At 42.8% G+C, this 26783-nt stretch overlaps 1 protein-coding gene across 16 annotated transcripts in view; it reads left to right on the forward strand.

Moving 5' to 3' along the window:
* The window catches only part of LOC147122327 (ecotropic viral integration site 5 protein homolog), a 260882-nt gene that overhangs the window by 60903 nt on the left and 173196 nt on the right, over positions 1 to 26783 (forward strand). For all 16 annotated transcript variants that reach the window (XR_015077732.1, XM_085983320.1, XM_085983326.1 and 13 more), the window contains 3 exons: positions 8230 to 8419; positions 12160 to 12384; positions 24394 to 24468. Coding sequence is in view for 15 of the 16 variants with exons in the window: in XM_085983320.1 (XP_085839446.1) it covers positions 8230 to 8419; positions 12160 to 12384; positions 24394 to 24468 (490 nt within the window). In the remaining variant the exon portion in view is untranslated. The remainder of the gene's footprint in view (positions 1 to 8229; positions 8420 to 12159; positions 12385 to 24393; positions 24469 to 26783) is intronic.

Here is a 26783-nt window from a genome sequence, read left to right on the forward strand (position 1 = left end):
TCCTCCAGCACCTGCAACCCTCCGAGATCGCTGCGCTTCTGCAATTCTGACCTCTTGCACATCCCCTGATTTCCATCGCCCCACCATTGGCGGCTGTGCCTTCAGCTGCCGGGGCCCTAAGCTCTGGAATTCCCTCCCTAAACCTCTCCGCGCCTCTCTCCTTTAAGATGCTCCTTAAAACCTACCTCTTTGACCAGTCACTTGTCCTAATATCTCCTTATGTGGCTCGGTGTCAAATTTTGTTTGATGATTGCTCCTGTGAAGCGCCTTGGGACGTTTTACTACGTTAAAGGCGCTATATAAATGCAAGCTGCTGTTCTGTATTTTCTAAGAAAGACAGACTAGCATTTATATATTGCCCAGTCATGGCTCTCAATGTCTCAAAGCACTTCACATACAACAGAGTACTTTAAGGTGTGGTGAATGTTAGATAGGCAAAATTTGACTTCCACAGTATAAAGTCCTATAATTGTGAATATTGCAGTTTGTTTTAAATATTTAAATTAATGTGGAGATGCATGGAGATTTCTCCAGCACTTCAGAAGACTCATTTACTGCTGGGGGTTGAATGTTCATGCATGTGGTGTGTGTGTTTTAAAACATATTTTCACTTGTCTGGCCATAGGTTTAATGTGATTGTTTAACCCAAGTAAACATCTGAGATTAAAAAAAAAAGCAAAATACTGCAGATGCTGGAAATCTGAAACAAAAAACAGAAAATGCTGGAAATACTCAGCAGGTCAGGCAGCATCTGTGGAGAGAGAAACGGAGTTAATGTTTTGGGTCGATGGCCTTTCGTCAGAACATCTAAACATCTGAGATATTGTCTTGAAGTTGCTTAAAATTGAATGGTTTCAATTTTAGAATCTAAGGAAAAAATCCTTACTGGAGAATTAACATGAAATATATCTGTTGATTAGCAAAAGTTGTTGAAGTAATGGTCAATATTTTTATCACGTACCCGAGGCCTGTTGGAGACTTGATATCCTGTTGAGGGGATGTTGCATAAATGATCTATTTTAATAAAAGTAAATAAAGCATTAACTAAAGTTGCTGGTATGAAGATTGCTTGAAAGGGCTCTTAATGAAATCGGTTGCTTCAGGGATGGGATTTGAACATTTTATTTTAATTATGTTTCTGAGCTGAAACATTGTTGTGTGTTGTGGCACCATTTTTCATCAGGTTTACTGTGTGGGTAGGCAGTCCAGTATAGGTTTTTATAAAATGAAGTTCATTGAAGTATGAATTGTGAGACAAAATGCAGCTGGGTATTTGTAAATGAAATGACAGTCTGCTTAGACGAATGTGTACCTTGGTGGATGTAAAAGATCTCACTGCAGTATTTGAAAGACACGAAAGACTTGCATTTAAAGAAGAGCCAGGGGCGTTCTCCCAGTGACCTGGCAAACATTTGACCATTAGCCGACACCTAAAACAGATGATCTGGTCATCATGTATTTAATTACTGTTTGTGGGACCTTGCTTTGTGTAACCTGTTTGCCAGGTCTCCTGTGTTACAACAGTGACTATAGCTCAAAAATACTTGATTGGCTGCAAGAGCTTTGGGGCATCTCGAGGTTGTTAAAGACGCTGTATAATTGCATTTTTTTTTACTGCAGGAGTGACTATGACATTTAATTGCTCTGGCTTTAAGGTGTTTGAAAAAAAATATAACTTGAAACTTGATGACATGTTTTGCATAAATTGAGTTGATGGTGCTAAGCTTGCTTGAAAAAATCTTCATTAAATTGGTTAGATTGGTGATAGAATTTGAATGGTTTATTGTTTTCCTTCTGTTTCTGAGCTGCACTGCTTAAAAATAAAAAACCAGAGAAATTAAAAGATGATTGGAGAACTCTTTTTTAAAGAAATTAACACTTAAAGTATTAGTACTTATAATCACATAGTCCTGAAGTTTTTAATGTGACATTGTCTCCTGGATGTAATGAGAGATCCAGCTATTAATATTTCACACATCCTGTTCACTCAGAGGTTTCATTTGATACCTGGTTCAGGTTTGTGTTACAGATCATGAATTCTATCTGGTCTCTGTCCTGGCATTGATCAAGCTAAGTGATGAATATTAATGATTTGGGGAAGTTCTATCTCATTTCAGATAGTTTTGGTGTGTCTAGTAGTTTGTTCATTTTAACTCGAGGTAGCCCACGAATGATGGTTCTGCCACAGCAGAGCAATTAACTGCAAGTTCATCTGCTTGGGTAATTACAGGTGGATTTGTTTTCAGTTTCAAAGTGTCTGCGTTATTCCATCTTCTTGCTGTGTAGTACAGGTACCTCATCCAGATACCCGAGTAGAAATTTATTGAGATTGAGGCGAGAAAATCTGCTAACTGCATCTTCAGGCAGGTATACTACAGTGATGTGGCTATTTTGTCTCAGGATAATATTTTGTTTCAACTGTGATGCTGCTCCCCTGCCCCACTGTTGAATGGCCAGATGCCACTTGGTTGGGCTCTGAGTGGCTACTTGGGTGAGGTACAATAGGCCAGCTTGGGTCAGATCCTTTAAGAGGGCAGAGCATTCTGGACCTTGTTTGTGGAAAAGCTATTAAAAACTAAAAAAACTGCTTTGTCTATCCAGCACACCATGATTTTACTGCCCTACATTATTTACTACAAGGACATTGAAAGATTGTGTGATCGACGAGCAATATATTAAAAGTCTTGCATATAGCATGCACTTCCTATAAACATCATACTTACTTGCCATCATATTTCAGATGTCACACTTTAGTGTATCCTTTGACTCACCAAGAGCAATGTGATGGGACATTTGTTACCAATAAAAAGTGATTTCATTGGACAGGTCAGTTGCTGTTCTAAAGGAAAAAAAGGACCAAGTACAGTTCCTTTGTCATGCCATTTGAGCTTCAAAAAGCTGGGCAAAACTCCCAGCAACAGAAAAGGTTCCCATGCGGTAGACTTCAGCTGTCTCAGTTATTTGCGCTAACTTTCACCAGCCTCCATGAACAACAGCAGTAAGAGTGGGCAATGGAACCCGTCAGGGAAAGTGAGCAGGACCGTGAGCACAGATTGCAGGTTGGGAAGCCTTTGAGAGTGGATCGACGAGAGAAGCAGTATTTGAGGGCAGGTAACTTAGGGAAAGTGGCTTAGAAGAGAAAAGGACCTATGCCTTAAATAAAATAAAATATGGTAAAATGTAATTAAAGTGAGGCCGTAAATAAATTTAAATTTACCTAAACTTACCTATAGTACTAGCTAGACAAACTGACCTGAGAGACAGCACTTGCAGGAGAAGCTGCCATATTAGCGGTGGGATAACTGAAAGGTAAGTATACTGTAAGTAGGCTTAGTAATACCCAGGTGTGAAAACATTGTGACACAGAAAGTAAGCGTGATAAATAAGTGTGTACTGGATGCAAGAATTTAAATTTGTTACTTAGATAAAATGAATGAATAAATATCTTTAACAGTTTGTGCCCATATGAATGAATGTAGAATTCCTAATAGCTTTCCCATTGGCTAATGAGCTGGAATTATGTCACTTGTTTAGCAGGGACTAATTGACCACAACACTATAGGAAAGCAGCCATGTATGTCTGGTCCCCACATTTGCTGCCTCTGCTGATTTTGTTTTGTTGGTGATTATCCAATCCTCAACAATAATTTCCACTTGCTTGCTCTGCCAAATTTCTTTTGGTGCTGCTCAATTTACTTCAGGCCTAAAACATAACTGCACAACTTGGCAGTCTATCCTTTCCCAACTGGACTCTATACCATCTCCACCTGACGTGGTCCATCTCTGACTCTTCCCTTCCCTTCCTCGACTTCTCTGTCTCCATTTCTGGCGATAGGCTATCGACCAACATCCACTATAAAGCCCACTGACTCCCGCAGCTACCTGGACTACACTTCCTCCCACCCCGCTTCCTGTAAGGACTCTCTTCCACTCTCCCAGTTTCTCTGTCTCCGCCGTATCTGTTCTGACGATGCCACCTTCCATACTAGTGCATCCGGTATGTTTTCCTTTTTCCTCAACCGAGGATTCCCCTCTACCGTGGTTGACATGGCCCTCGACCGTGTCCGTTCCATTTCCCGCACTTCTGCTCTCACCCCTTCCCCTCCCTCCCAGAACCACGACAGGGTTCCCCTTGTCCTCACCTTTCACCCCACCTGCCTCCACATTCAACAGACCATTCTGCGCCATTTCCGCCACCTCCAGCGTGATCCCACCACCAAACACATCTTTCTTACCCCCCCGTTCCCCCCACCCCCCTTTCAACATTCCGAAGGGACCGCTCCCTCCGGGACACCCTGGTCCGTCCCTCTATCACCCCAACACCCCTTCCCCTTCACCCGGCACCTTCCCATGCAAGCGCAGGAGATGCAACACCTGCCCTTTTACCTCCCCACTTCCCACTGACCAGGGCACCAAACACTCCTTCCAGGGGAAACAGTGATTTACTTGTACTTTTTGCAATTTAGTATAGTGTATTCACTGCTCACGATGCGGTCCCCCTACACTGGGGAGACCAAACGCAGATTGGGTGACTGCTTTGCGCAACACCTCCGTTCAGTCCGCAAGCGTGACCCCGAGCTTCCCGTCGCCTATCATTTTAATTCTCCCCTCCACTCCCACTCTGATCTCTCCGCCCTCGGCCTCTTGCACTGTTCCAACAAAGCTCAACGTAAGCTCGAGGAACAGCACCTCCTCTTTCGATTAGGCACTTTACAGCCTACTGGATTCAACATCGAGTTCAACAATTTCAGACTATAACCTTGGCCCCTGTATTTCTTTAAATTCTCTTGTTTTCTCCCATGGTACAGTAGCTGTTAATGATGCTGCCATCATCATTCACACCTCAGCTAGAGTCATCTTTTGTTTCTTGTCCCATTACCTCTCCAATCACAGACCTTCCCTTTTGTTCTTTCCTCCCCCCCCCCCCCCCTTTCCCTGCCCCTGCACTTGCTTAAAAATGTGTTACATCTCTAACATTTTCCATTTCTGACGAAGGGTCATCGACCTGAGACGTTAACTCTGTTTCTCTCTCCACAGATATGCTGCCTGACCGGCTGAGTATTTCCAGGGTTTTCTGTTTTTATTTGTGAAGCCAGCACCCCCTCCACCTATGAGATCTTGTAGTAATTTATGAAAGTCTTTTTAGCATTATCAGTTTAACCAAGATGAAACAATTTGCTAAGATCAAAACAGCCAGAAGGAGAAACATATTATCTGATCGAAATGTTTCTTCCTATGAATACAAAAAAAGTTAAGGACAGCTTGCAAAGACCATCATCAACAGCAACAACTTATATTGCGTCTTTAACATAGTAAAACTTCCCAAGGCGCTTCAGAGGAGCGTTAGCGAAGAAAATTTGACACAGAGCCACATGAGATATTAGGGCAGATAAGAGGTAGATTTTAAGGAGCGTCTTCAAGGAGGAAAGAGAGGAGGGAGAGGTTTAGGGAGGGAATTTTAGGCCGCCAATGGTGGAGTGATTGAAATTGGGGATGCGCAAGAGGCCAGAAATGGAGGAGTGCAGATATCTTGGAGGTTGTGGGGCTGGAGGAGATGACAGAGATGGGGAGGGGCAATGCCGTGGATCACTGTATTGAAGCTCATCCTTCCAGTACCCAAATCTGTCGTCCGTGTCCAATTGGTTTTTAAATGTCTTCAGTGGTTTTGTCATTGCTACCCTGCACAAGAAACTATTTCAAGCATTTATCATTCTTTGAATAAAGTTGTTACTGATGTGTTTTAATTTAGTAATTTAAATTTCTGGGAAGTTACATAACATTTTAAAATTTCTCTATCATAGTTCTCCCTACTAGACTCTAACCAAGCTGAATCACCTGACTGGTCACAGTTATCCAAGTCTAGATATTCTGATATAGTTCTGGAGCATGATTCATACCGATACTTAAGAGTGCCTGTGTTTTGTTTTGCAATTAGTTTGTTTGTGTTTTACATATTTGATTTGATTGAACTGCCTATGAAAATACACCCACAGTTATGTCTTGGGTTTGGGAGTTGCACGGTGCAAATTTCAATACCATTCAAATTGGGCCTCTGCATATTTTACTGTAGCTTAGATTCTGGACCAGCATGTGAACAGAAAAATTCTAAACCCTGAACTATGTACTTTAGTTACCCATTAGTATATCTCATGTGACATTGCTTATCGTTAGTTGGAGATTCTGCTGTTGCAAGGGGTTGCTGTGATGCAGGAGTTGAGGAAGGGTTGCACATGCCTGTTGAAAGGAATTGGAAATTGAGAGAGATGTGCTCAGACATAGTAAAGCAAGTGTTTAAAAAAATTTCTTTCCAGGAAAGCAGAAAGTTGAGCCATTCAGGACTTTTCTTGTGAGGGACACTTTGCATGTGTGACGTGCATATCAATTAGCTGATTTCTTGTGTTGCTCACTGGTATTCTGATGACTGGAACTCAGTTGTGATGTTTAGCTGCTAAAGTGGAGCACTGATTGTCAGACTGTCTCATTAAGGCCGCATTGTCTAATTTCTGTAAGTAAACATAACCTGAACTCAGTCAGAGTTTCACTGCTGTTTAATGAGAAGTTGGCACATTGGAAGATGTTTGTAAATTTCTCTTAGTTTTCTCTTTTTTTGGTACCTTTTAACACTTTGAAGTATCATGAAAACTCTCGAAACATTTTCCATAAAATAGACTAATAGATTTATGGTGGTATTGCTCGGTGAGTCTGAATTTACTCTACTGTAAGGTGGGTGTGGGAATAGGGGAGTATAAGTCACCCCTATCAATGAAGTTAAATACATTATTTTTCCTGTGAAAGTTACATCGGAAAATGTGCATGCCTTAACTTATTTTGATTTCACAATACAAAATAATTAATTGTACCTAATAATGTATTCTCTGCCTGTTAGTGCTATTACTGCTCTGTTATCAAAATTGCAGAGGCTTACAACCAATGTTCCCTTTAAGTTGCGCAGCGCTTTGAAGCGCCCGTGCAGCCAACTCACCGGCTTTTAATTGGAAATTGGGTACAGGAAACTTTCTGATATCCGGCACGGACGGGACCGACGTGGTGCCGGTTCATCAACAATTCCGGATAACCGAACGCTATAGTAAAAGATACGGAGCTCAGAGCTCTGTATAAAGCAACAAATCCTGTTCTTCAAAACAATCGGCACAAGTTGCAAGTGTCTCTGTAGCTTAGCAACAGCTTCAGCTACACCCTTGCACAGCAACAAATGGAGTAAAAAAAAGTAATAAAAGTAAAAAAAGTTATCTGAACCGACTCCTGAATTTTGCCGGCGGATAGAGCGTTCCGGTTATTATGGGGCCAGTTAATCGAAAGTTTCCTGTATATTGAATGGGCCGCGCAACCAAAAAAAAAATTAAAGAGAACATTGCTTACAACATCCTGGCATGCTCTGTGAATAGCCAGCCTTGCTGTCCAGCTGTCATGTTATGAGCCACCATACTTCAAAATGCGCTCATTAGAATCCGAAGGGAGGCAGCCTTAATTAAATTGTATTCTGCTGGCAAAATGACCATGGGCCGCATCCAATCGCGAGCAACCAAAGCATCTGTAGAAAAAAGCACAGGCAATAAAGTCAAACTCAGTAATTGTAGGTCCAGGCAAGTACTCCAAATTGATCCCTAGTCTGCTAGAAGAAATTGTTTTGTAGGGGTTCACAGCACTGCACAAGCAACTGAGTAAGAATAAATATTTTCTTCTGATTTGTAGGACTAAGTATAGATGTATTTTTATAGTAACACGAATTGCAACAAAAGTGAAATCTAACTCTAGTCAACTTTTCATTTGCCTTTTAATGCAATTGTCTTTTTTGGAATTACTTTTCTCCCACTTCCCCTGTTTGGTGTCTTCAGCCACGAGGACATATGTGAGCATTGTCCAAAGATGACTTTCCCTCTTTGTGATGCTTTTGCACCACACTAAGATTAAGACTGGGTACTTAAGAGACAAGGCATGACACCATATGTGAACCCACAGCCTACTACTCTAGGACATCACAGTGACCATCCTAACATCATGAAAATTTCAAGTGGAGCTGATAACCAAAAACCAGTAACTTTACAAAAGTGAGGTGAAAGGTTACAAAATTGAAACATGCAGAAATGACAAAATGGATATTTTTTTCATAATATTTATGAATCTTGGCTTTTGGGTAGCCTGAATTAATATTCACTTGGCTTTTTAAATAATCATTTGGAAGCCTAAATTTTGTTTTTGTTGATGCAGGCTTTTAGAGACTGATAGCAAGTCTTTGAAATCTGTAAATGGATCTCGTCGAAATAGTGGATCTTCCCTGGTATCCAGTTCTTCTGCTTCAAGTAACCTCAGCCACCTGGAAGAAGATTCCTGGATCCTCTGGGGAAGAATTGTGAATGAGTGGGATGATGTACGGAAAAAGAAAGAGAAGCAGATGAGGGTAAGGACCACAAATCACTAGTGTTCTTGCCATTTCCCTTGATGTTGAAAATTGTGGAGCAGCTATGTGACATCAGTTTTTTTTAAAGGGAGGATTCATTTATTAGCTTTAAAATTAAATTACTTATCAGTACAGTACACGTTTGATACACTGTTGAAATATCACTATTCCATGGTCCAGGATATTACTGTTGGCTTCACACCAGCAGCAAACATAGAAGATAGGAGCAGTAGTAGGCCATTTGGCCCCTCGAGCCTGGGATGTTTTTCAAATACTAACATTCAATGCGATCATGGCTGATCATCCAAATTCAGTACCCTGTCCCTGCTTTCTCCCCATATCCCTTGATCCCTTTAGCCTTAAGAAATATATCCAACTCCTTCTTGAATATATTTAATGAAATGGCCTCTACTGCCTTCTGTGGAAGTGAATACCACAGGTTCACCACTCTCTGGGTGAAGAAATTCCTCATTTCTGTCCTAAATGGCTTACCCCTTATCCTTAGACACTGACCCCTGGTTTATTTAAATTCTATTAGACTACAATTTCTGTGTCTCATGACAACTTTTTCATATAGTGAACACCTGACAGAAGTAGCCATTTCACCTCACTTGCATCAGACATTCTGATGTGGAGAAGTCCGCATACATGCAGATGTGCACTATTGTATGCAACGTGATACTTAAAATCCATTGAAGTTGCAGTATAAATTGGGGCACTTTTTTTGTTTCCCTCCATTGACTGCACTGCATAGTGTAAATTCCCCAATGTGCATATGCTGCAGCATATGGAAAATATAGATATACCAATATAATGGAAGCGGTAATTAAACACAGGGAGCCAGTTCCCCGCATTTCTACTGATGCAGCAACCGAGTCTCCATTCCACAGCTTAAGCCATTGGTAGCCAACCTAAAAGGAGGTTGCTCCTCTTAGACAGGAGGGAAACAACTCGGCAATATAAAAGGACCGGAAGCAAGTGATGTGAAATTACCTGCAGTTGGTCTTCTTTCCTCTCATTGCTTGGTGTTTCCAGCTAGGTACAAAATCTATTTTAAAAGCAGTTCATCTCCTCGTGACATTATAAACTGGGGTTTCGATCTTTTTAATGTCAGAAGAAAGTTGGTACTCTTGCCTGCTCTCCCTTGAGAAGAGCTCTGGGCATATGTCTGCAAACATGTATGAAGAGCATTGATGTCACGAAGTTCAGTATAACTCGGCCACTGATCGCGCTTTGTAAGATAACAGCACGCCAAGATGTAATTAGTAACCTTGAGGTGCCTACTGTTTTAGCTTTTTAATAAACTGTAGAAAATAGTTAAATCACAACTGAAAACAGGATGTTTTTCAAATACTAACATTATTGTAACACTACCATCCTCAGAGATCTGTTAACTTGACACAGACCTAAATATTAGTTCAGTTGTGATTAAATTATTTTCTACAAATTAATAAATGACCAGATCATAGAATGGCTACAGCACAGAAGGAGGCCAGAGCACCTCAGCTAGTCCCACTCCCCCGTCCTTTCCCCGTAGCCCTGCAAATTTTTTTCCTTTAGGTACTTATCCAATTCCCTTTTGAAAGCCACGATTGAACCTGCCTCCACCACCCTTTCAGGCAGTGCATTCCAGATCCTAACCACTCGCTGTGTAAAAAATCTTTTCCTCATGTCGCCTTTGGTTCTTTTGCCAATCACCTTAAATTTGTCTCCTCTGGTTCTCAACCCTTCCGCCAATGGAAATAGTTTCTCCCTATCTACTCTGTCTAGACTCATCATGATTTTGAACACCTCTATCAAATCTCCTCTCAACCTTCTCTGCTTCAAGGAGAACAACCCCAGCTTCTCTAGTCTATTCACGTAACTGAAGTTCCTCATCCCTGGAACCATTCTTGTTAATCTTTTCTGCACACTCTCCACGGCCTTCACATCTTTCCTAAAGTGCGGTGCCCGGAACTGGACACAATACTCCAGTTGAGGCCGAACCAGCATTTTATAATGGTTCATCAGAACTTCCTTGCTTTTGTACGTTATGCCTCCTATTTATAAAGCCTTTATGCTTTTTTATGCTTTATGCTCTTGTATGCTTTTTTAACTGCTTTCTTAACCTGTCCTGCCACCTTCAACGATTTGTGCACATATACCCCCAGGTCTCTGTTGATGCACCCCCTTTAGGACTGTACCCTTTAGTTTATATTGCCTCTCCTCGTTCTTCCTACCAAAATGTATCACTTCGCACTTTTCTGCGTTAAATTTATCTGCCACGTGTCCGCCCATTTCACCAGCCTGTCTAAGTCGTCTTGAAGTCTATCACTATCTGCCTCACTGTTCACTATACTTCCAAGTTTTGTGTCATTTGTAAATTTTGAAATTGTGCCCTATACACCCACATCCAAGTCATTATATATCGAGAAAAGCAGTGGTCCTAGTAACAAACTCTGGGGGACATCACTGTATACCTTCCTCCAGTCCGAAAAACAACCGTTCACCACTACTCTCTGTTTCCTGTCACTTAGCCAATTTTGTATCCATGCTGCCACTGTCCCTTTCATTCCACGGGCTTCAACTTTGCTGGCAAGCCTATTATGTGGCACTTTATCAAACGCCTTTTGGAAATCCATGAACACCACGTCAACCGCATTGTCCTCATCAACCCTCTTTGTTACATCATCAAAAAACTCGATCAAGTTAGTTGAACATGATTTGCCTTTAACAAATCCGTGCTAGCTTTCCTTAATTAATCCACACTTGTCCAAGTGATAATTTTGTCCCTGATTTATTGTTTCTAAAAGCTTCCCCCTACCGAGGTTAAACTGACTGGCCTGTAGATAAGGAGGACTGTGGGCCAGGGCACTGGGAGAACTGCTTGCTTTTCTTTTGAATATATAGACCCTGAGTAGGTAGACAAAGTGTTTTAATGTTTCACCTGACGGATTACACCTCTGACAATGCAGCATTCACTCAGTACTGTACTGAAGTGTCAGCCGAGAATATGTGTCTGTACTGGGGCTTGAGCCCTTCTGCTTCGGAGTTGAGTGTGCTGCCAACTGAGCCTAGCTGACAAATAAACCAAGAAAATTGCTGTGTTACCCATTTGGGAATACGCTGATGTCGAACTGGCTACTGGTGAGGCACTAAGAGTTATGCATTCTGACTTGCTCTTCTATAGGTGAGTTACTATACAAATATTTAGCGATTAAGCTTTGTATTGATAAAAACTGAATTGTACTTCAGAGGTGAAGTTACTAGGCTCAAATTTTGATACGTAATGTGACAACCTTTCAAGGCGATAGCCTTGCCATTTTAGCTTTGCATCGTTGCACTATAACTGCAGTGTTTTTTTTTATTCACGGGATGTGGGTGTCGCTGACGCCAGCATTTATTGCCCATCCCTAATTGCCCTCGAAGGTGGTGGTGAGCCACCTTCTTGAACCACTGCAGTCCATGTGGTGTGTTGTAGCGGTTTGATACAACTGAGGGCTGTTAAGAGTCAACCACATTGCTAGGTCTGGAATCACATATCGGCCAGACTGGTAAGGACGGCAGATTTCCTTCCCTAAAGGACATTAGTGAACCAGATGGGTTTTTACGACAATCTGGTAGTTTCATGGTCAGCATTACTGATACTAACTTTTTATTCCAAATTTATTTAATTAACAAGTTGGTAACCCATATTACAGTAGCTTGCAATAAAAACAAACACACATACTGGTTTTGAAATGATTTTCTGTACCTTTCAGGAACTTGTTCGAAAAGGGATTCCTCATCATTTCCGAGCTATTGTGTGGCAACTCCTATGCAATGCCCAAAATATGCCTATCAAAGACCAATATTCAGAACTTTTGAAGATGACCTCGCCCTGCGAAAAACTTATAAGAAGAGACATTGCTAGAACATATCCAGAACATGACTTTTTCAAAGAAAAAGATAGCCTGGGACAAGAGGTTTTATTTAATGTTATGAAGGTAAAGCTATCATTAAATGCCATTCCTTAAAAAGTGCAGCTTCTTTATTATAAGGAGTCTCCCTACATTTTAAAATAAGCTTGTAATTTGAACAAGAAACAGAAACATCAAATGGGATGTTGTTGGAACAGTAAATTGTTTGAACATTTTTTCCTCCCAGTCGGGTTAAGAAAAGTGCAGCTAGATGCACAGTAAAGCTCCTCTGCTTTGCTTCAGGAATGCGTTAACCCTATACTCAGGAACACCCTGTTGCACCAGTGTGAATTTACATTTTCTGCATCATTATGGTCTTTCAGTGAAATTGCCAATTTAATGCTAAATTGTCAGCGCTGAAGTGTTGCACGCTGACGCCCGCCAGAAACTGGATTGTGACTCCAAACTCATTTTGTATACGGTCCTTGGAGCCGGAAGAGAAGACTTTCATTCCATCATTGTGTGTTGGATTGAAACCCTGGCCCGGAGTTAGAAGAGCTATATGCATAGGAACAGGACTAGGCCACTCAGCCCCTCGAGCCTGCTGTGCCATTCAATGAGATCATGGCTGATCTGCGGCTTAACTTCATATACCTGCCTTTAGCCCATATTGCTTAATACCTTTGGTTAACAGAAAGCAGTCAATCTCCGATTTAAAATTAACAATTGATCTAGCATCAATTGCCGTTTGCGGAAGAGAATTCCAAACTTCTACCACCCTTTGTGTGTAGAAATGTTTCCTAATTTCACTCCTGAAAGGTTTGGCTCTAATTTTTAGACATTGCCCCGTAGTCCTAGACTCCCCAATCAGCGGAAATAGTTTCTCTCTATCTACCCTATCTGTTCCCCTTAATATCTTGAAAACTTCGATCAGATCACCCCATAACTGTCTAAATTCTAAGGAATACAACCCTAATTTGTGTAATCTCCCCATGTAACTTAACCCTTGAAGTCTGGGCATCATTCTGATAAACCTACACTGCACACCCTCCAAGGCCAATATATCCTTCCTAAGGTGTGGTGACCAGAACTGCTCACAGGACTCCAGGTGTGGTCTAACCAGGGTTTTGTATAACTGCTGCATAACTTCTACCCCCTTATATTCTAGTACTCTAGATATAAAGGCCAACATTCCATTAGCCTTTTTGATTATTTTCTGTACCTGTTCATGACATTTTAATCTATGTACCTGGACCCCCAAGTCCCTTTGGACCTCCACTGTTTTTAGCCTTTCACCATTTAGAAAGTACCCTGTTCTATCCTTTTTCGGTCCAAAGTAGATGGCCTCACAATTCCCTATATTGAAACCATTTGCCACAGTTTTGCCCATTCACTTAATCTGTCGCCATCCCTTTGTAATTTTATGGTTCCGTTTACACTGCCTACAATTCCACCTATCTTTGTGTCATCGGCAAATATGGATATATGGCTCTCGATGCCATCATCTATGTCGTTAATAAATACTATGAATAGTTGAGGCCCCAACACAGATCCCTGCTGGACACCACTAGTCACTTCCTGCCAATTTGAGTACCTACCCATTATCCCTACTGCCTGTCTCCTGCCGCTCAGCCAATTTCCTAACCAGGTCAATAAATTTCCCTCAATTCTGAGAGTTTCTAATATAGTTAATAGTTTCTTATGTGGGACTTTATCAAGTGCCTTCTGGAAGTCCATATAAATAACATCCAAGGCATTCCCCTGCCCACTACTTTAGTCACCTCTTCAAAAAATTCCATCAGGTTTGTCAGGCATGATGTAACTTTCATAAATCCATGCTGGCTCTCTCTAATCAACTGAAAATTTTCGAGATGTTCACTCACCCTATCCTTAATTATAGGGCTGGATTTTGCCAATGGGGAGCTTTTGGAGGCGGGACTCCCACTTGTCGGGTTTTAGTCCTGCCTCCATCGACTTCTGGCCAACCAACGCTATTTTCCTTTGACCTTGTTAAGCCCGTCCAGCGGGCTTAGCAGGCCAATTAAGGGGAAGCCGGTTACAGAGAATGTCAGCGTATGACATTTCATCTGTCAAAAATTTTTGACAGACGAATTGTCATCGTTTGACAGCTCTGTGAAGCTGTCGAACACTGACATTCTCTGTAGTTTGATGAGTTCTTGAATTCAAGACTCATCAAACCTCTTTCTTTAGCAGAAATTAGATGGTTGTTGCATTGGAGAATGCAGCAGCCATCTGTCATCTCTGCCGCGGAATGCAAGATTCTCCGCGTCCCCAACGATTGGAGCCTGCAGGAAGAAACAAAGGTAAGTAAACTTTTTCTAACACTTTCCACTTACCTCACATACTCACCTCTCCATACTTGCACCCATCACTTACCTTCACAGCGCACTTTTGCACCTCTCCGACCCCCGCAGACCCACTGCTCGCCTCGGTAACCCTGGCGGGGTTCGCAGTCTTCGGGGAAACCTGCACTTGTGTGGGTAAAATGGGGATAATCCTCTTATCTGCCTGTTAAGTTAAGTGGCTGTAATCCCCTTCCTGCCTCCAAGGAGACAGGACCCGGTGCGGGTTGGCTACCTGCCTCCTGGTAAGATGGCACGGAGGCAGGTTGGGGGCCGGATGGGCACTCGCCCCCAGATTCTGCCATTTTCCCGGCAGTCCCGCCTCCCCAGGGCTGGCAAGATTGCGCCCATAGACTCTATCAAATTCCCGACAATGGATGTTAGGCTAACTGGTCCATAATTCCCCGGTTTCCCCCTCTCACCTTTCTTAAAAAGCGGAGTGACATGCGCAATTTTTCAATCTAAAGGAATGGTTCCTGAATCGAGAAAACTTTGGAAGATTATAGTTGGGGCATCTGCAATGTGCTCACCTACTTCCTTTAAAACCCTGGGATGGAAACCATCTGGTCCTGGGCATTTGTCACTCTTTAGTGCCATTATTTTCTTCATTACTGTTATTTTACTTGCACAGAACTACAATACAATACTGTTAGCTTATTTGACTTGGGAAAGGGGGGTGTGTGAAATATCACACATTCAGTCATGAAAAAAGTGGCAGTAACATGAACAGTTTTATCTGTCCTTTATGATTAGCACTAAAGTTAGAGATGGCATCTTTTTGGTTAAATAACACAGGCTTCAAAAACCTAGCAGTCTTTAAAACTCCTTCATTGAGTACTCGCTCATGATTACATTTTCTTTAACTTTCTAGATATTAGCTTAGATGATGAAAAAATATTCACAGAAAATATCACGTTGCCAGGCTTCTGTTGGGATGATTGACTATTTGTACATGCTTGATATCAAGCATATTGGCCAGACTGAAATATATTTGAAAATTCACCTGTTTCAAAATGCAGAAGACTTCATAATTTCAATGTACAATGATTATCAGTTTCCTGTATTTTGTGTTTTTATACTACTGGTTGTAGATAGCCAAGGAATAGGCATTGTGGAGGTAAAATTCAACTTCGATGGGGATACAAACCAGACGGCAGCAGATCAGCTGACCGTTATACACCCGGCCTGATTTTTCTTTCCGTTGACTGTAAAGGAAAATCAGGCGGGCTGTAAAACGGGTGGCCGATCTGCTGCCGCCTGTTTTGTGCCCCGCTGAAGTTAAATTCTGTCCCCGTTGTGTAGAACATTCACTGCCATGATATGAAATTCTGTCCAATTGATGACCTGGAATTTAGTTGCATTGCTATAGCTCAAAATTGGCCTATTTTGGGAAGATCTTTTCTGGGGGTCTACAGTTTGAAGTAAAATGCTTGTTGAAGAAAATTCCAACCTGCCATCATTTTTAAAGTAGCCAAAAGTTATTTTTGTAAATCTGTTGGTTTACAAAAACAGAATAAAACTGGCACAAAGTCTTAGTATAGGAACAGTTTTTTTTGCTGTTTTTCCAAAGGAAAAGTTACACTTACTAAAATAATGGAGACATTCTCTATTAAGCTATAACCTTTTCGATATTTTAACATAGAAACATAGAAGCAGGAGTAGGCCATTCGGCCCCTCGAGCCTGCTCCGCCATTCAATGAGATCATGACTGATCATCCAAATTCAGTACCCTGTTCCTGCCTTCTCCCCATATCCCTTGATCCCTTTAGCCTTAAGAAATATATCTAACTCCTTCTTGAATATATTTAATGAATTGGCCTCTACTGCCTTCTGTGGTAGAGAATTCCACAGGTTCACCACTCTCTGGGTGAAGAAATTCCTCCTCATCTCAGTCCTAAATGGCCTACCCCTTATCCTTAGACTGTGACCCCTGGTTCTGGACACCCCCGCCATCAGGAACATCCTTCCTGCATCTAGTCTGTCTAGTCCTGTTAGAATTTTATAAGTTTCAATGAGATCCCCTCTCATTCTTCTAAACTTCAGCAAGTATAAGCCCAATCGACCCAATCTCTCCTCATACGTCATTCCTGCCATCCCAGGTATCAGCCTGGTGAATCTTCGCTGCACTCCCTCCATGGCAAGAACATCTATTATGTCCGTGTATAATTGAGACACGGACTGCAGGAGTTGATTATAACAAGTCTTTACTGAATGGAGACAACCTGGAAACTGAAACTACAGAAGCCTGCTAGGGCCTTTTATACAGGGGTGGTCACTGCCGGTACTGCAGTCTGAGACCAGTTATTCCCTTAAAGGTACATGCACAACAATTCCTCCCCTTTTAGATAAACAGTACATAACCTTCATTTAACAACTAAATAATAACCAATTACAATTACGGTTGCTAGATACATTGGTTGAAGTTAAGCAATTATAAGTTCAGTCTTTGAGGAGGCTTCCTGATTCTGTCTGGATAACGCCTCTTTGGGATATCAGGTTTTTCTGGCAAGGTTGAGTTGGGATCAATGTCGTTGTTTGGTTCGTCTGTTTCCAATATCACCGATTCTGCGGTAGATGCAATTGGTACTTCGGTTTCATCGCCAGGTGTATCAGATCGTGGTGTGGAGTTGCCGTTTTCCAGTGACTCTAGAATCTGGTCAGCATGGCGTCTTACAATGCTCTCTCCAACGTCCACGGTATACATTAGAGGTCCTTGCCGTGTACAGATCGTTCCTGGCTGCCATTTCTCTGTGCGGTAGTCCCGGGCCAAAACTGGTTGACCTATCTTAAAACTCCTGGTCGGCCTTTCATTCATATTCTGAAACTGCCTGTTCTCCACATCTCTTCTGACGTTTGGCTTAACCAAATCCAAGCGGCATCGTAGTCTTCGATTGAAGAACATCATGGCTGGAGTTTGGTTGGTAACCGCATGTGTCGCATTCCGGTAGGCAAACAAGAAGTTATCCACCTTGTGTTGTAGGGGTATATCTTCATTACACATTGCCTTGATAGCCTTCTTGAATGTTTGAACAAACCTCTCGGCCAATCCATTAGTGGCTGGATGATATGGGGTGGATGTGTAATGCTTAACACCATTGTTCTTTAAGAACCTCCGGAACTCTTCAGACACAAACTGTAGTCCATTGTCAGAGCAAATCTGTTCAGGCAGCCCATTCCTGGCGAATATGGTTCGTAAGACTGTGATAGTTTTTTCTGTGGTGGTTGAGGACATTTTTATTATCTCTGGCCACTTTGAATGTGCATCCACCGCAATTAAAAACATTGAGTCCATAAAGGGACCAGCAAAATCAATGTGCACCCTTTGCCATGGAGATGAGGGCCACTCCCATGGATGTAGAGGGGCTTGTGGTGGGGCGTTTTGGACCTTCTGGCATCTTGTACAGCTCTTGGTCATCTCTTTGATTTCTCTATCGATTCCCGGCCACCACACAAACGCTCTGGCTAAGTTCTTCATTTTTACCCCTCCCAGATGACCCTCATGAAGCTCATTGAGCACTCTATCCTTCAATTTGGGTGGAATTACTACCCTGGATCCACACATCAAGGGTCCTCTGCACACTGACAGCTGTTCTCTTCTCGGCGAGAATGCTGGCAGCAGTGGTTCGCCATGTGCTGGCCATCCCGTCACCGTTAAATCATAGACCCAGGAGAGTGTCGGGTCATTTCGTGTTTCCTTTTCTATGTTTGCATTCGTCACAGGGAGACATTCGACTATAGTCGAGTGGAATAACTCCACTGGATCCACTGCCAGTTCTTCTTCCACCGTCGGCAACTGTAGGCGCGACAATCCATCAGCATTCCCATGCTGTTTAGTTCCTTTGTACTCGATGTCATATTGGTGTGCCCCTAGGAAAAGGGACCACCTCTGTAGCCGTTGTGCTGCCATTATCGGTACGCCCTTCTGAGGGTTGAAAATGGAGACGAGAGGTTGATGATCAGTTAGTAGAGTAAATTTCTGACCGTGCAGGTAGTGATTGAACTTCTTCACCCCCCACACCAGGCTGAGGGCCTCTCTGTCAATCTGGGCGTAGTTATGCTCGGCTGAAGTTAACGAGCGTGACGCAAAAGCTATCGGCCTCTCTGAACCATCAAGGAATTTATGTGACAGTACCGCTCCAATGCCGTAGGGAGACGCATCACACGCCAGTCTTATCGGTAGTGATGGGTTGTAGTGAGCCAATACTTCTCTTGAAGTGATTAGGTCCTTACTCTTCTGAAAGTCCCGCTTACATTCATTGCTCCATTTCCAAGCTACTCCTGTTCGTAGTAGGGCATTCAGTGGATGCAGAATTGTGGACAAATTCGGCAAAAAACTTATGGTAGTAATTCACCAATCCGAGGAATGACCTCCGTTGCGACACATTTTCAGGCGCTGGAGCCTTAACTACCGCTTCAATTTTGTCAGGGGACTTATGCAACCCCTCTTCATCAATCACGTGGCCACAATACGATATCTGTTTCTTAAAAAACTCGCACTTGGGGCGATTGGCTCGTAGCCCGTGTTCACGTAGTCTAGTGAGCACCTGCTCTAGGTTGGCAAGGTGTTCACTGTCATCTTCACCTGTCACTAGGAGGTCGTCCAAGTAACACTGAGTCCCCGGAATCCCTTGCAGGACTTGTTCCATCGCTCTTTGCCATATCGCCGGAGCTGATGCTACTCCGAATACCAGTCGATTATACTGGTAAAGACCTTTGTGAGTGTTTATCGTGAGATACTTCCTAGAGGATTCTTCAACCTCCATCTGCAAATATGCTTGTGCTAGGTCAATTTTTGTAAAACGCTTCCCTCCAGATAGTGAGGCGAAGATATCTTCTATCCTTGGAAGAGGATATTGTACTGTGTGAAGGACTGGGTTCACCGTCACCTTGAAGACCCCACAGATGCAAACCTTCCTTGGCTCCTCAGACTTATTGTTTAACATTTTCTTCATGACAGGAACGATGGGTATTGCCCACTCGCTCCAGTCTACCTTAGATAACACGCCTGCATTCTCCAGCTCTGCCTCGATGGCTGGGCGAATTGCATATGGTACCGGCCTTGCTTTGAAAAACTTGGGAATTGCATTCTCCTCTATTTTTATCGAGGCGGTTATGCCTTTAAGAGTGCACAGTTCTTGTTGAAATACCTCTTTGGCGTCAGCTAAGATTGTTGACAATCATCCAGGAGTGACGTCATCCTTTTTACCAGCCACCGTCAGTGCCTGAATGGAGTGCCAGTCTAAACTTATCTTTCTGATCCATTCACGCCCCAATAACGGTGGTCCACCATCTTGCAGAATGTAGAGATACAATATCCGTATTTTCTTGCCGTTGTATTTGACAGGCACCCTTGTTTTTCCTCTGGGGTATACTTTTTGCCCCGTATACGTCCTCAAGACAATGGATGTCTCTCTGAAGGGTATGTGTGAGAATAGCCGCTCGTAGTCTCGTCGATTCATGACGGCTAGAGCTGATCCTGTATCCAATTCCATTTTGACTTGGGACCCTGCTATCGTGAAGGTGACCTAAATGGTTCGGTGATCCTCTTTTGCGATTACGTTGTGAAGTTTGAGACAGCTTAGTCTCTTGTTCCCGGATTCACTATCGCTCATCTGGTCTTCGGAACTACTGTCCGTCATCTTTTGTACTTTCCTGTACGGTTCCCTTAGTAGCCTTTTTGTTGTCATTGGTCTTCTTCCCAGACCTGCAAACTCTTGCAATGTGTCCCATCTTTCCGCATTGCCTGCATATTTTGTCCTTGGACCAGCAGTCCTTCTGGTCATGGTTTGTTCTGCCGCAGCGATAACATTTTGCAAATCCCCGTGTCATTTCGTGGGTGCCGTATTCCTGTGGCTTTTGTTGTATTTCCGCAGCTCCCCTTGCTGCTGCTTCGTACGATACTGCCACGCTGAAAGCCTTATCTAGCGTCAGCTCTTTCTCTGAGAGTAACCTCTTCTGGGTTCCTTCACTCAGGAGTCCACAGACAAATTTGTCCCGTAGGGTATCTGCCAGTCCTGCTCCGAACTGGCAGTGCTTTGATAGCTTGCGTAGTTCCGTAAGGTAATCAGCATTGCTCTCATTTTTATGCTGATTTCTCCTGTGGAATTTAAATCTTTCTGCTATCAGCAGCGGTGTAGGATTTAGGTGTTCCTGTAGGATAGCAACAATTTGGTTAAAACTCTTCGCCTTCGGTTTGGCTGGAGTAATCAGGTCCCGCAGTAGGCCGTACGTTCTTGCGCCCATTAAATTTAGCAATACCGATGCCTTTTTCTCATCGGCTATTTCGTTTGCCTCGCAATATACCTCGACTCTTTCCACATATGTGGTCCAGTCTTCTATTGCAATATTGAAGGCAGTGATATCGCCAGTCTTTGGCATCTTGAAAATCTAAGATGGCACCTCCCGCGCTTTGCCTTCGTCCCCGATGGATCAAAATGGCGCCTCCCGCGCTTTTCCTCCTTCCCCGCCGAGTTAAGATGGTGCCTCCCGCGCTTTCCTGCCACTGCTGCCAACGCTGTTGCTGGCGATTATATTTATTTTACTATCCTGTAATGGCGACGCCCTATGGTCTTCACGCCTCCCCGATCGCTGCTGCCAACACCGCTCTCCGCGGTATTTTTATTTTTCTATCGCGCTTCAATATTTGCTCCGTTAATTGAAGAACCATTCCCGTCGTGGAGCGGACCCTCTGGGACACTTCCCTCCCTCTTCTTAGGTCTGAACGCTGCCCGGCTTCGAAGCACCGGCCGCGCCCTGTGTGCTCCACCCCCTCTCTCTTTGCTTCCCGACTCGCTGCCCGGCCCCGTTGCAGAGCCACCCGATCGAGCTCTAGCCCGCCGCAGCCCAGGAAGGATCAGTGCACTACCTGCCACCAGCCCGATTAGCTGGGAAACCACAGACTGGAGAACCAAGCCTGGCTCTCGACAGTCTCTCCTGCACTTTTCAATTCGATGATTTGGAGGTCGGTTGCCCACGGTCGACGCCCGTTTCTCGAGTTTCTTTGGATTATTTTTTTTCTTTCTTCTGGCTTCGACCTTCAATAACGTCGTCTGAGGTGCTGCCGAGTTGTAGGTAAGTTCGTTTCTTACTCGTCGCCAGTATTATGTCCGTGTATAATTGAGACACGGACTGCAGGAGTTGATTATATCAAGTCTTTACTGAATGGAGACAACCTGGAAACTGAAACTACAGAAGCCTGCTAGGGCCTTTTATACAGGGGTGGTCACTGCCGGTACTGCAGTCTGAGACCAGTTATTCCCTTAAAGGTACATACACAACAACATCCTTCCTCAGATAAGTTGTAAGAGCAATGTGAAGGCTTGAAATAAATAGAAAGGCTGTGAAGAATTGATGAGCAGGAGTAGTCTGCGCAACGTAGAAGGTGTCTGTGTTGATCTTTGTGCGTGTTTTTTTTTCTCCTCCATCTATCTTTCTGTTTCTTGGTTTTTTTTTTTCTCCAGGACAGCTACGGTATCTCCTTTCCACACAGCTCACTTCCATCTGTTTCAGTGTCTCCTTCCTGTTAATGCTGCATTAGCTTATATGGTCTCTTGCTCTCCTATGCATGTTGCATCAGCTTGCACTTCACTCCCTGTTATATCATATACAGGATGTCTGGTGTGCCACATACTCGATCCTAAATATACCCTTTCAAACTATTTTAAACCTTTTCTTGGCCATCAGTACTGTTCAGAATCCATACTCGACATCTATTTAAAACATCTGGTAAGTTTTTAATTCATTTCGTCAAGTATTATAGCTTTTATCATTTTTACAGATATAACTTACTGCATGACAAATCGTGGAGTCCAAAGGTTTTTAACCTATGTAGTACACAGGCTACCTTTCTGAGACAAAAATACTATTCAATTGTATATAAAGTAGACTTTATTTGACAATTATGTAAAAAGCAATCGACAAAACAATATTTTGAATTGAAAATGTTAATTTTTTTTAAGCAGGTTTTAGTTTGCAACCATGTAGTGTTACAGTGACGCATGCAATAAGAACATCTCATTTGGTGTCTGCATATGGAAGAGTGGTAATCTAGAAGAAGGGGGAGCGAGCCATCACGTGAAAGAGCTGAAGCAATGCAAAATAGAACATTTGGAAGCTTTGTATAATTGAGTCTGATTGGAAGAGACCAAATTTTTATTCAAATGGCAAAAATTTGCCGCAAGGAGACTTTGTACTTTTTGTTACTAGTGAGAGAAGATGTGGCTTGCTGGGTATGTCCGTAACAATGAAATACAACAACAACTTGCATTTATATAACTCCTTTAACCCAGTAAAACATCCCAAGGCGCTTCACAGGAGCGTTAGCCGACAAAATTTGACACCGAGCCACAAGGAGATATTGGAATAGATGACTGAAAGCTTGGTCAAAGAGGTAGGTTTTAAGCAGGAGCGAAGTAGAAAGACGGAGAGGTTTAGAGAGGGAATGACAGAGCTTAGGTCCTAGGCAGCTGAAGGTACAACTGCCAGTGGTAGGGCAATTGAAATCAGGGATAATTTTTTTTTTTTTTAAACCTACTTGTTGAGGTATAGCCTCAGTTTTGTTTTTTTATCTTATTTTTCCCCCTAGCACTAGCAAGTTACACTGCTGATAATTATAAATATCCTGGGTAGCAGCTCCATAAGGAATCCTACAGATTGTCCTCTAGGGCAGGCCTGTTGTGCACTCATCATTGCTGATTGTTGCTGACTAAGGCACCTCTCAGTTGGCATCCAGGCTGGCAAAAACCTCTTAATGGAACTTCTGGCTTACTGATATCAGCAAGGTGACTCCATGGTACAAGGGGACATGCTGAACTAAAGGATGGTGGGAGACTGTGGGAAGGGGAAGAGCCTTAAGTTGGAAATGTCCTTCATGTCCGCTGTCTGTCTCTCCCTTTATGAACTGATGGGGAAACGAGAGAAGGCATGCCTGAAAAACTCTAGCTTTGGTTTGCTTTGGTCGGAAAGGGAAAAGATACAGCTATGTTTAAAGGAAACTGCTTCATTTTTTTAATGCATTTTAAATTGTGAATTTTTTCATTCTCTTCCCTTGTTTTTTTTCCCCCCAAACACCAGTCTTATACAGTATCACCTCTGTCCACCCTGTCTCTGGGACTGGTGGAGTGATGGTATAGTGAGGCTATGATGTTTGCCGATATATCACGTGTTGCCTTGTAAAATGAGGTTGGACTCCATGGGGGTGGGAATGTGCAGGTACAATCTCCTAAATCTGCTCACCTTCAATATAGCAGACATGGCAAGGTAGCCGGAATGCCATTTCCGTTGTTAAATTGATTTATTTTTGAACTTGTGTAACTTTTGTTAGCAATTGACCCATGAGCAATAATCTACAACTTCTACAAATTTGGAAAGTGCAGCAGGTACCGCTTAGGTATATAATGCTTTCAAGATATAAGTTGCCATATTGTTTTTCATCTGAACACTTGTATAAACAGTTATTGAGAATCCAGCAGCAAGAGAATAGTATTTGACTACTTGATGGTGGCCTTGTATATAGAAATGACCAGCAAGTAGGTTCATTTAGATCTCCCCCCCCCAATCATTTGTTCAGTCATTATTGCTCTGTGATTGCAGATTAAAAATGAAGTGAAAAGAAACAAAATATTCCACAGTTTCTGCACATATTTGTAGTATACAGTACAGTGGTTTTTCTGAACTGTTATTTTACAAAATGTATTAACATTAAGCTTTAAATATAATTTATTTCTGTTTGCAGGCCTATTCACTTGTAGATCGTGAAGTTGGTTATTGCCAAGGGAGTGCTTTTATAGTTGGACTTCTTCTTATGCAGGTATTTTATTTTTAAATTTAAAAAGTCACTCTTCTTGGTGGAATTGCTGCACTTGTTTGAGTATTCTTTCTGGCCTTGGTGTGAGTGCCAATACCACAGCAAATGCAGCTGCTGTTTTACCTTGTCTTGGTTCAGTACACTTGGAGCTCATACCAAACCTTTTGAGTTCCCAAAAGGTTTCTGGAGTACCTAACCTAATCCTACGGGAGGGTTTAAAATTAGCAAGTGGTCACATGCCCTGATTCCTGGAAAGTCTCAAACACTCAACTGCGTAACCTGCAGCCTTCCATTCAAAACAGTACCTCTGCAGCTGCTGATTTGTCTAAACATGCTCTCACTTCCACCTTTGCCGTCGTCCCCAACAAAACTTTTACTGTCTTTCACTACGCTAGGATCATCTGGAGGGCAAAGATAACTCCAGGCTCCTTTTCTCCACTATCAACTGGTTTCTGAAACCTCTCTTCTCTGCTCCCTTTATGCTCAACTTCAACGTGTGAGGAGCTCATGGATTTCTTTGTCACCAAGACCATCTATTCAATTACTTCCCCCATTCCCTTTGCTCACCAATCACTTCCCTGCCCTAGTTTTTCCTCTCATCTCCCCTCCCTTTCCTCTCCAAGCTCAACTTGTCTGTGAAACCTACCTCCTGCTCCCTTTACCCTATTCCCACTAAACTACTAACAATATACAACTTTCCTTCCTGGCACACATGCTAGCTGGCATTGGAAATGTTTCCTGCATCTCAGTTACTGTCGTCCTCCCTTTCAAAAGTGCAGTCATCACCCCCCCCCCCCCCCCCAAAAAAACAACCCAAACAAACACATTGGCCCAGAAATTCGGGTCGGGGGCTTCCCATGGGTGCAAGCCCCCGACGTGCACTTACCTAGCGCGCCGGCCGTTGAGCTGTGGGCCCATGTGGGATTCCGATCCTGGGCCTGCTCCAACTGCCGGCGCGCAGTGCTTGCGTATCCCAGGGACGCAGTTAGTTCGATGCGTCCCCTGGGATCACGTGGGCCATGGAGAGCCAAAGATAGCAGGGAATGCTTCATTCATAAGTTTGACAGGAAGAGCTGTCAAACCTATAAATAGTATAAGCCCCAAAACATCACTAAAACCTCAAATTTTTTTTAAAAATCACATTTTTAAAATAAACTATAAATTACATGAAATAACTATTTTAAACAATAATTTAAATTTTTGAAAAAATTAATTACATTTTCTAATGGGGTTAAAAATAAACTTACCTTTCTTTAAAGTATTTAAAAATAATAAACCTGTGGAAAAAATGTTTTCATTTTAATTAATTCACTTACCTTGTTAAAAGCGGGCCTTACGCCTGCTTTTTAAAAGTGTAACTCTTACTCTCCCGGAGACCCCTGCAAAAAAAACGTAAGTTCGATGCGCACGCGCTGCCTCTTCGGCACGCGAGTTCGACCTCTGAACCCCTTTCAGGGGAACGGAAGTGCCGGTTTCCCGCACATGCGCAGTGCATGCACAAAACCGGCACTTTCGTTGGGCCTACGCGTGAGTACCCCGTGCGTACTCACGCGTTGGGACCCGAATTTCTGGGCCAATGTTGCTAATTACTACCCCATCTCTGACCTCCCTTTTATCTCCAAATTCCTTAAGAGTGAGTTTCAGTAGGCTATTTTACCACAACTGACTCCGATTGTGCCCTCCCCTAATGTTCACACCTGCATTTCCAGCACGAGTCACTGGTTAGATATCTAATATCTCCAGCTGGAAACTCGAACATTGGGCATTGAGTCAGGACAGTATTGGCGGCAGCTCTAATGGCCCACATGGGAGAATAGCCTGTCAAGACTCATTATTTTGGCAGTGACCACTTGGTCAAGATACCTGAGGGTGACTGGTGCCAGTGGAACTGTACCACAGAGTGATGTCAATGTCTTCAGGAGAGGAAGGAGGGAATGAAGAAAATGGTGAAAAAGGAAAGAGAAGAAATGCAGCATTTTACAGGTATGATTGGATGGCAATCTGATTCCCGACTGTACTGAAGCTAGTAGGTGTGGGATCATATCTCGTTGGTCATCTCGCACCACTTGGGCATTGCACTGGATGGGGTATAACTCCAGCCTGACATTTAAAAGGTGGCAGGCGACCTTTTATAAACATTTCCCCCCCCCCCCATTTTTTAAAGTAACTACCTTGTGTGGCCATCTAAAATGAAATATGATCATATCTAGCCAACACTGAGCTACTTTGAGTTGAATCCAATAATAATTGAACAAGAACGTGTACGTAGTCTCTTATTAAATTAGTTTGATTAATTTGCAGAGGCTTAATTTATAAAT

Source organism: Somniosus microcephalus, chromosome 3 (assembly GCF_052327205.1).
Source record: "Somniosus microcephalus isolate GS21.2 chromosome 3, FLI_Smic_1.0, whole genome shotgun sequence".
In the NCBI taxonomy this organism is placed as follows: Eukaryota; Metazoa; Chordata; class Chondrichthyes; order Squaliformes; family Somniosidae; genus Somniosus; species Somniosus microcephalus.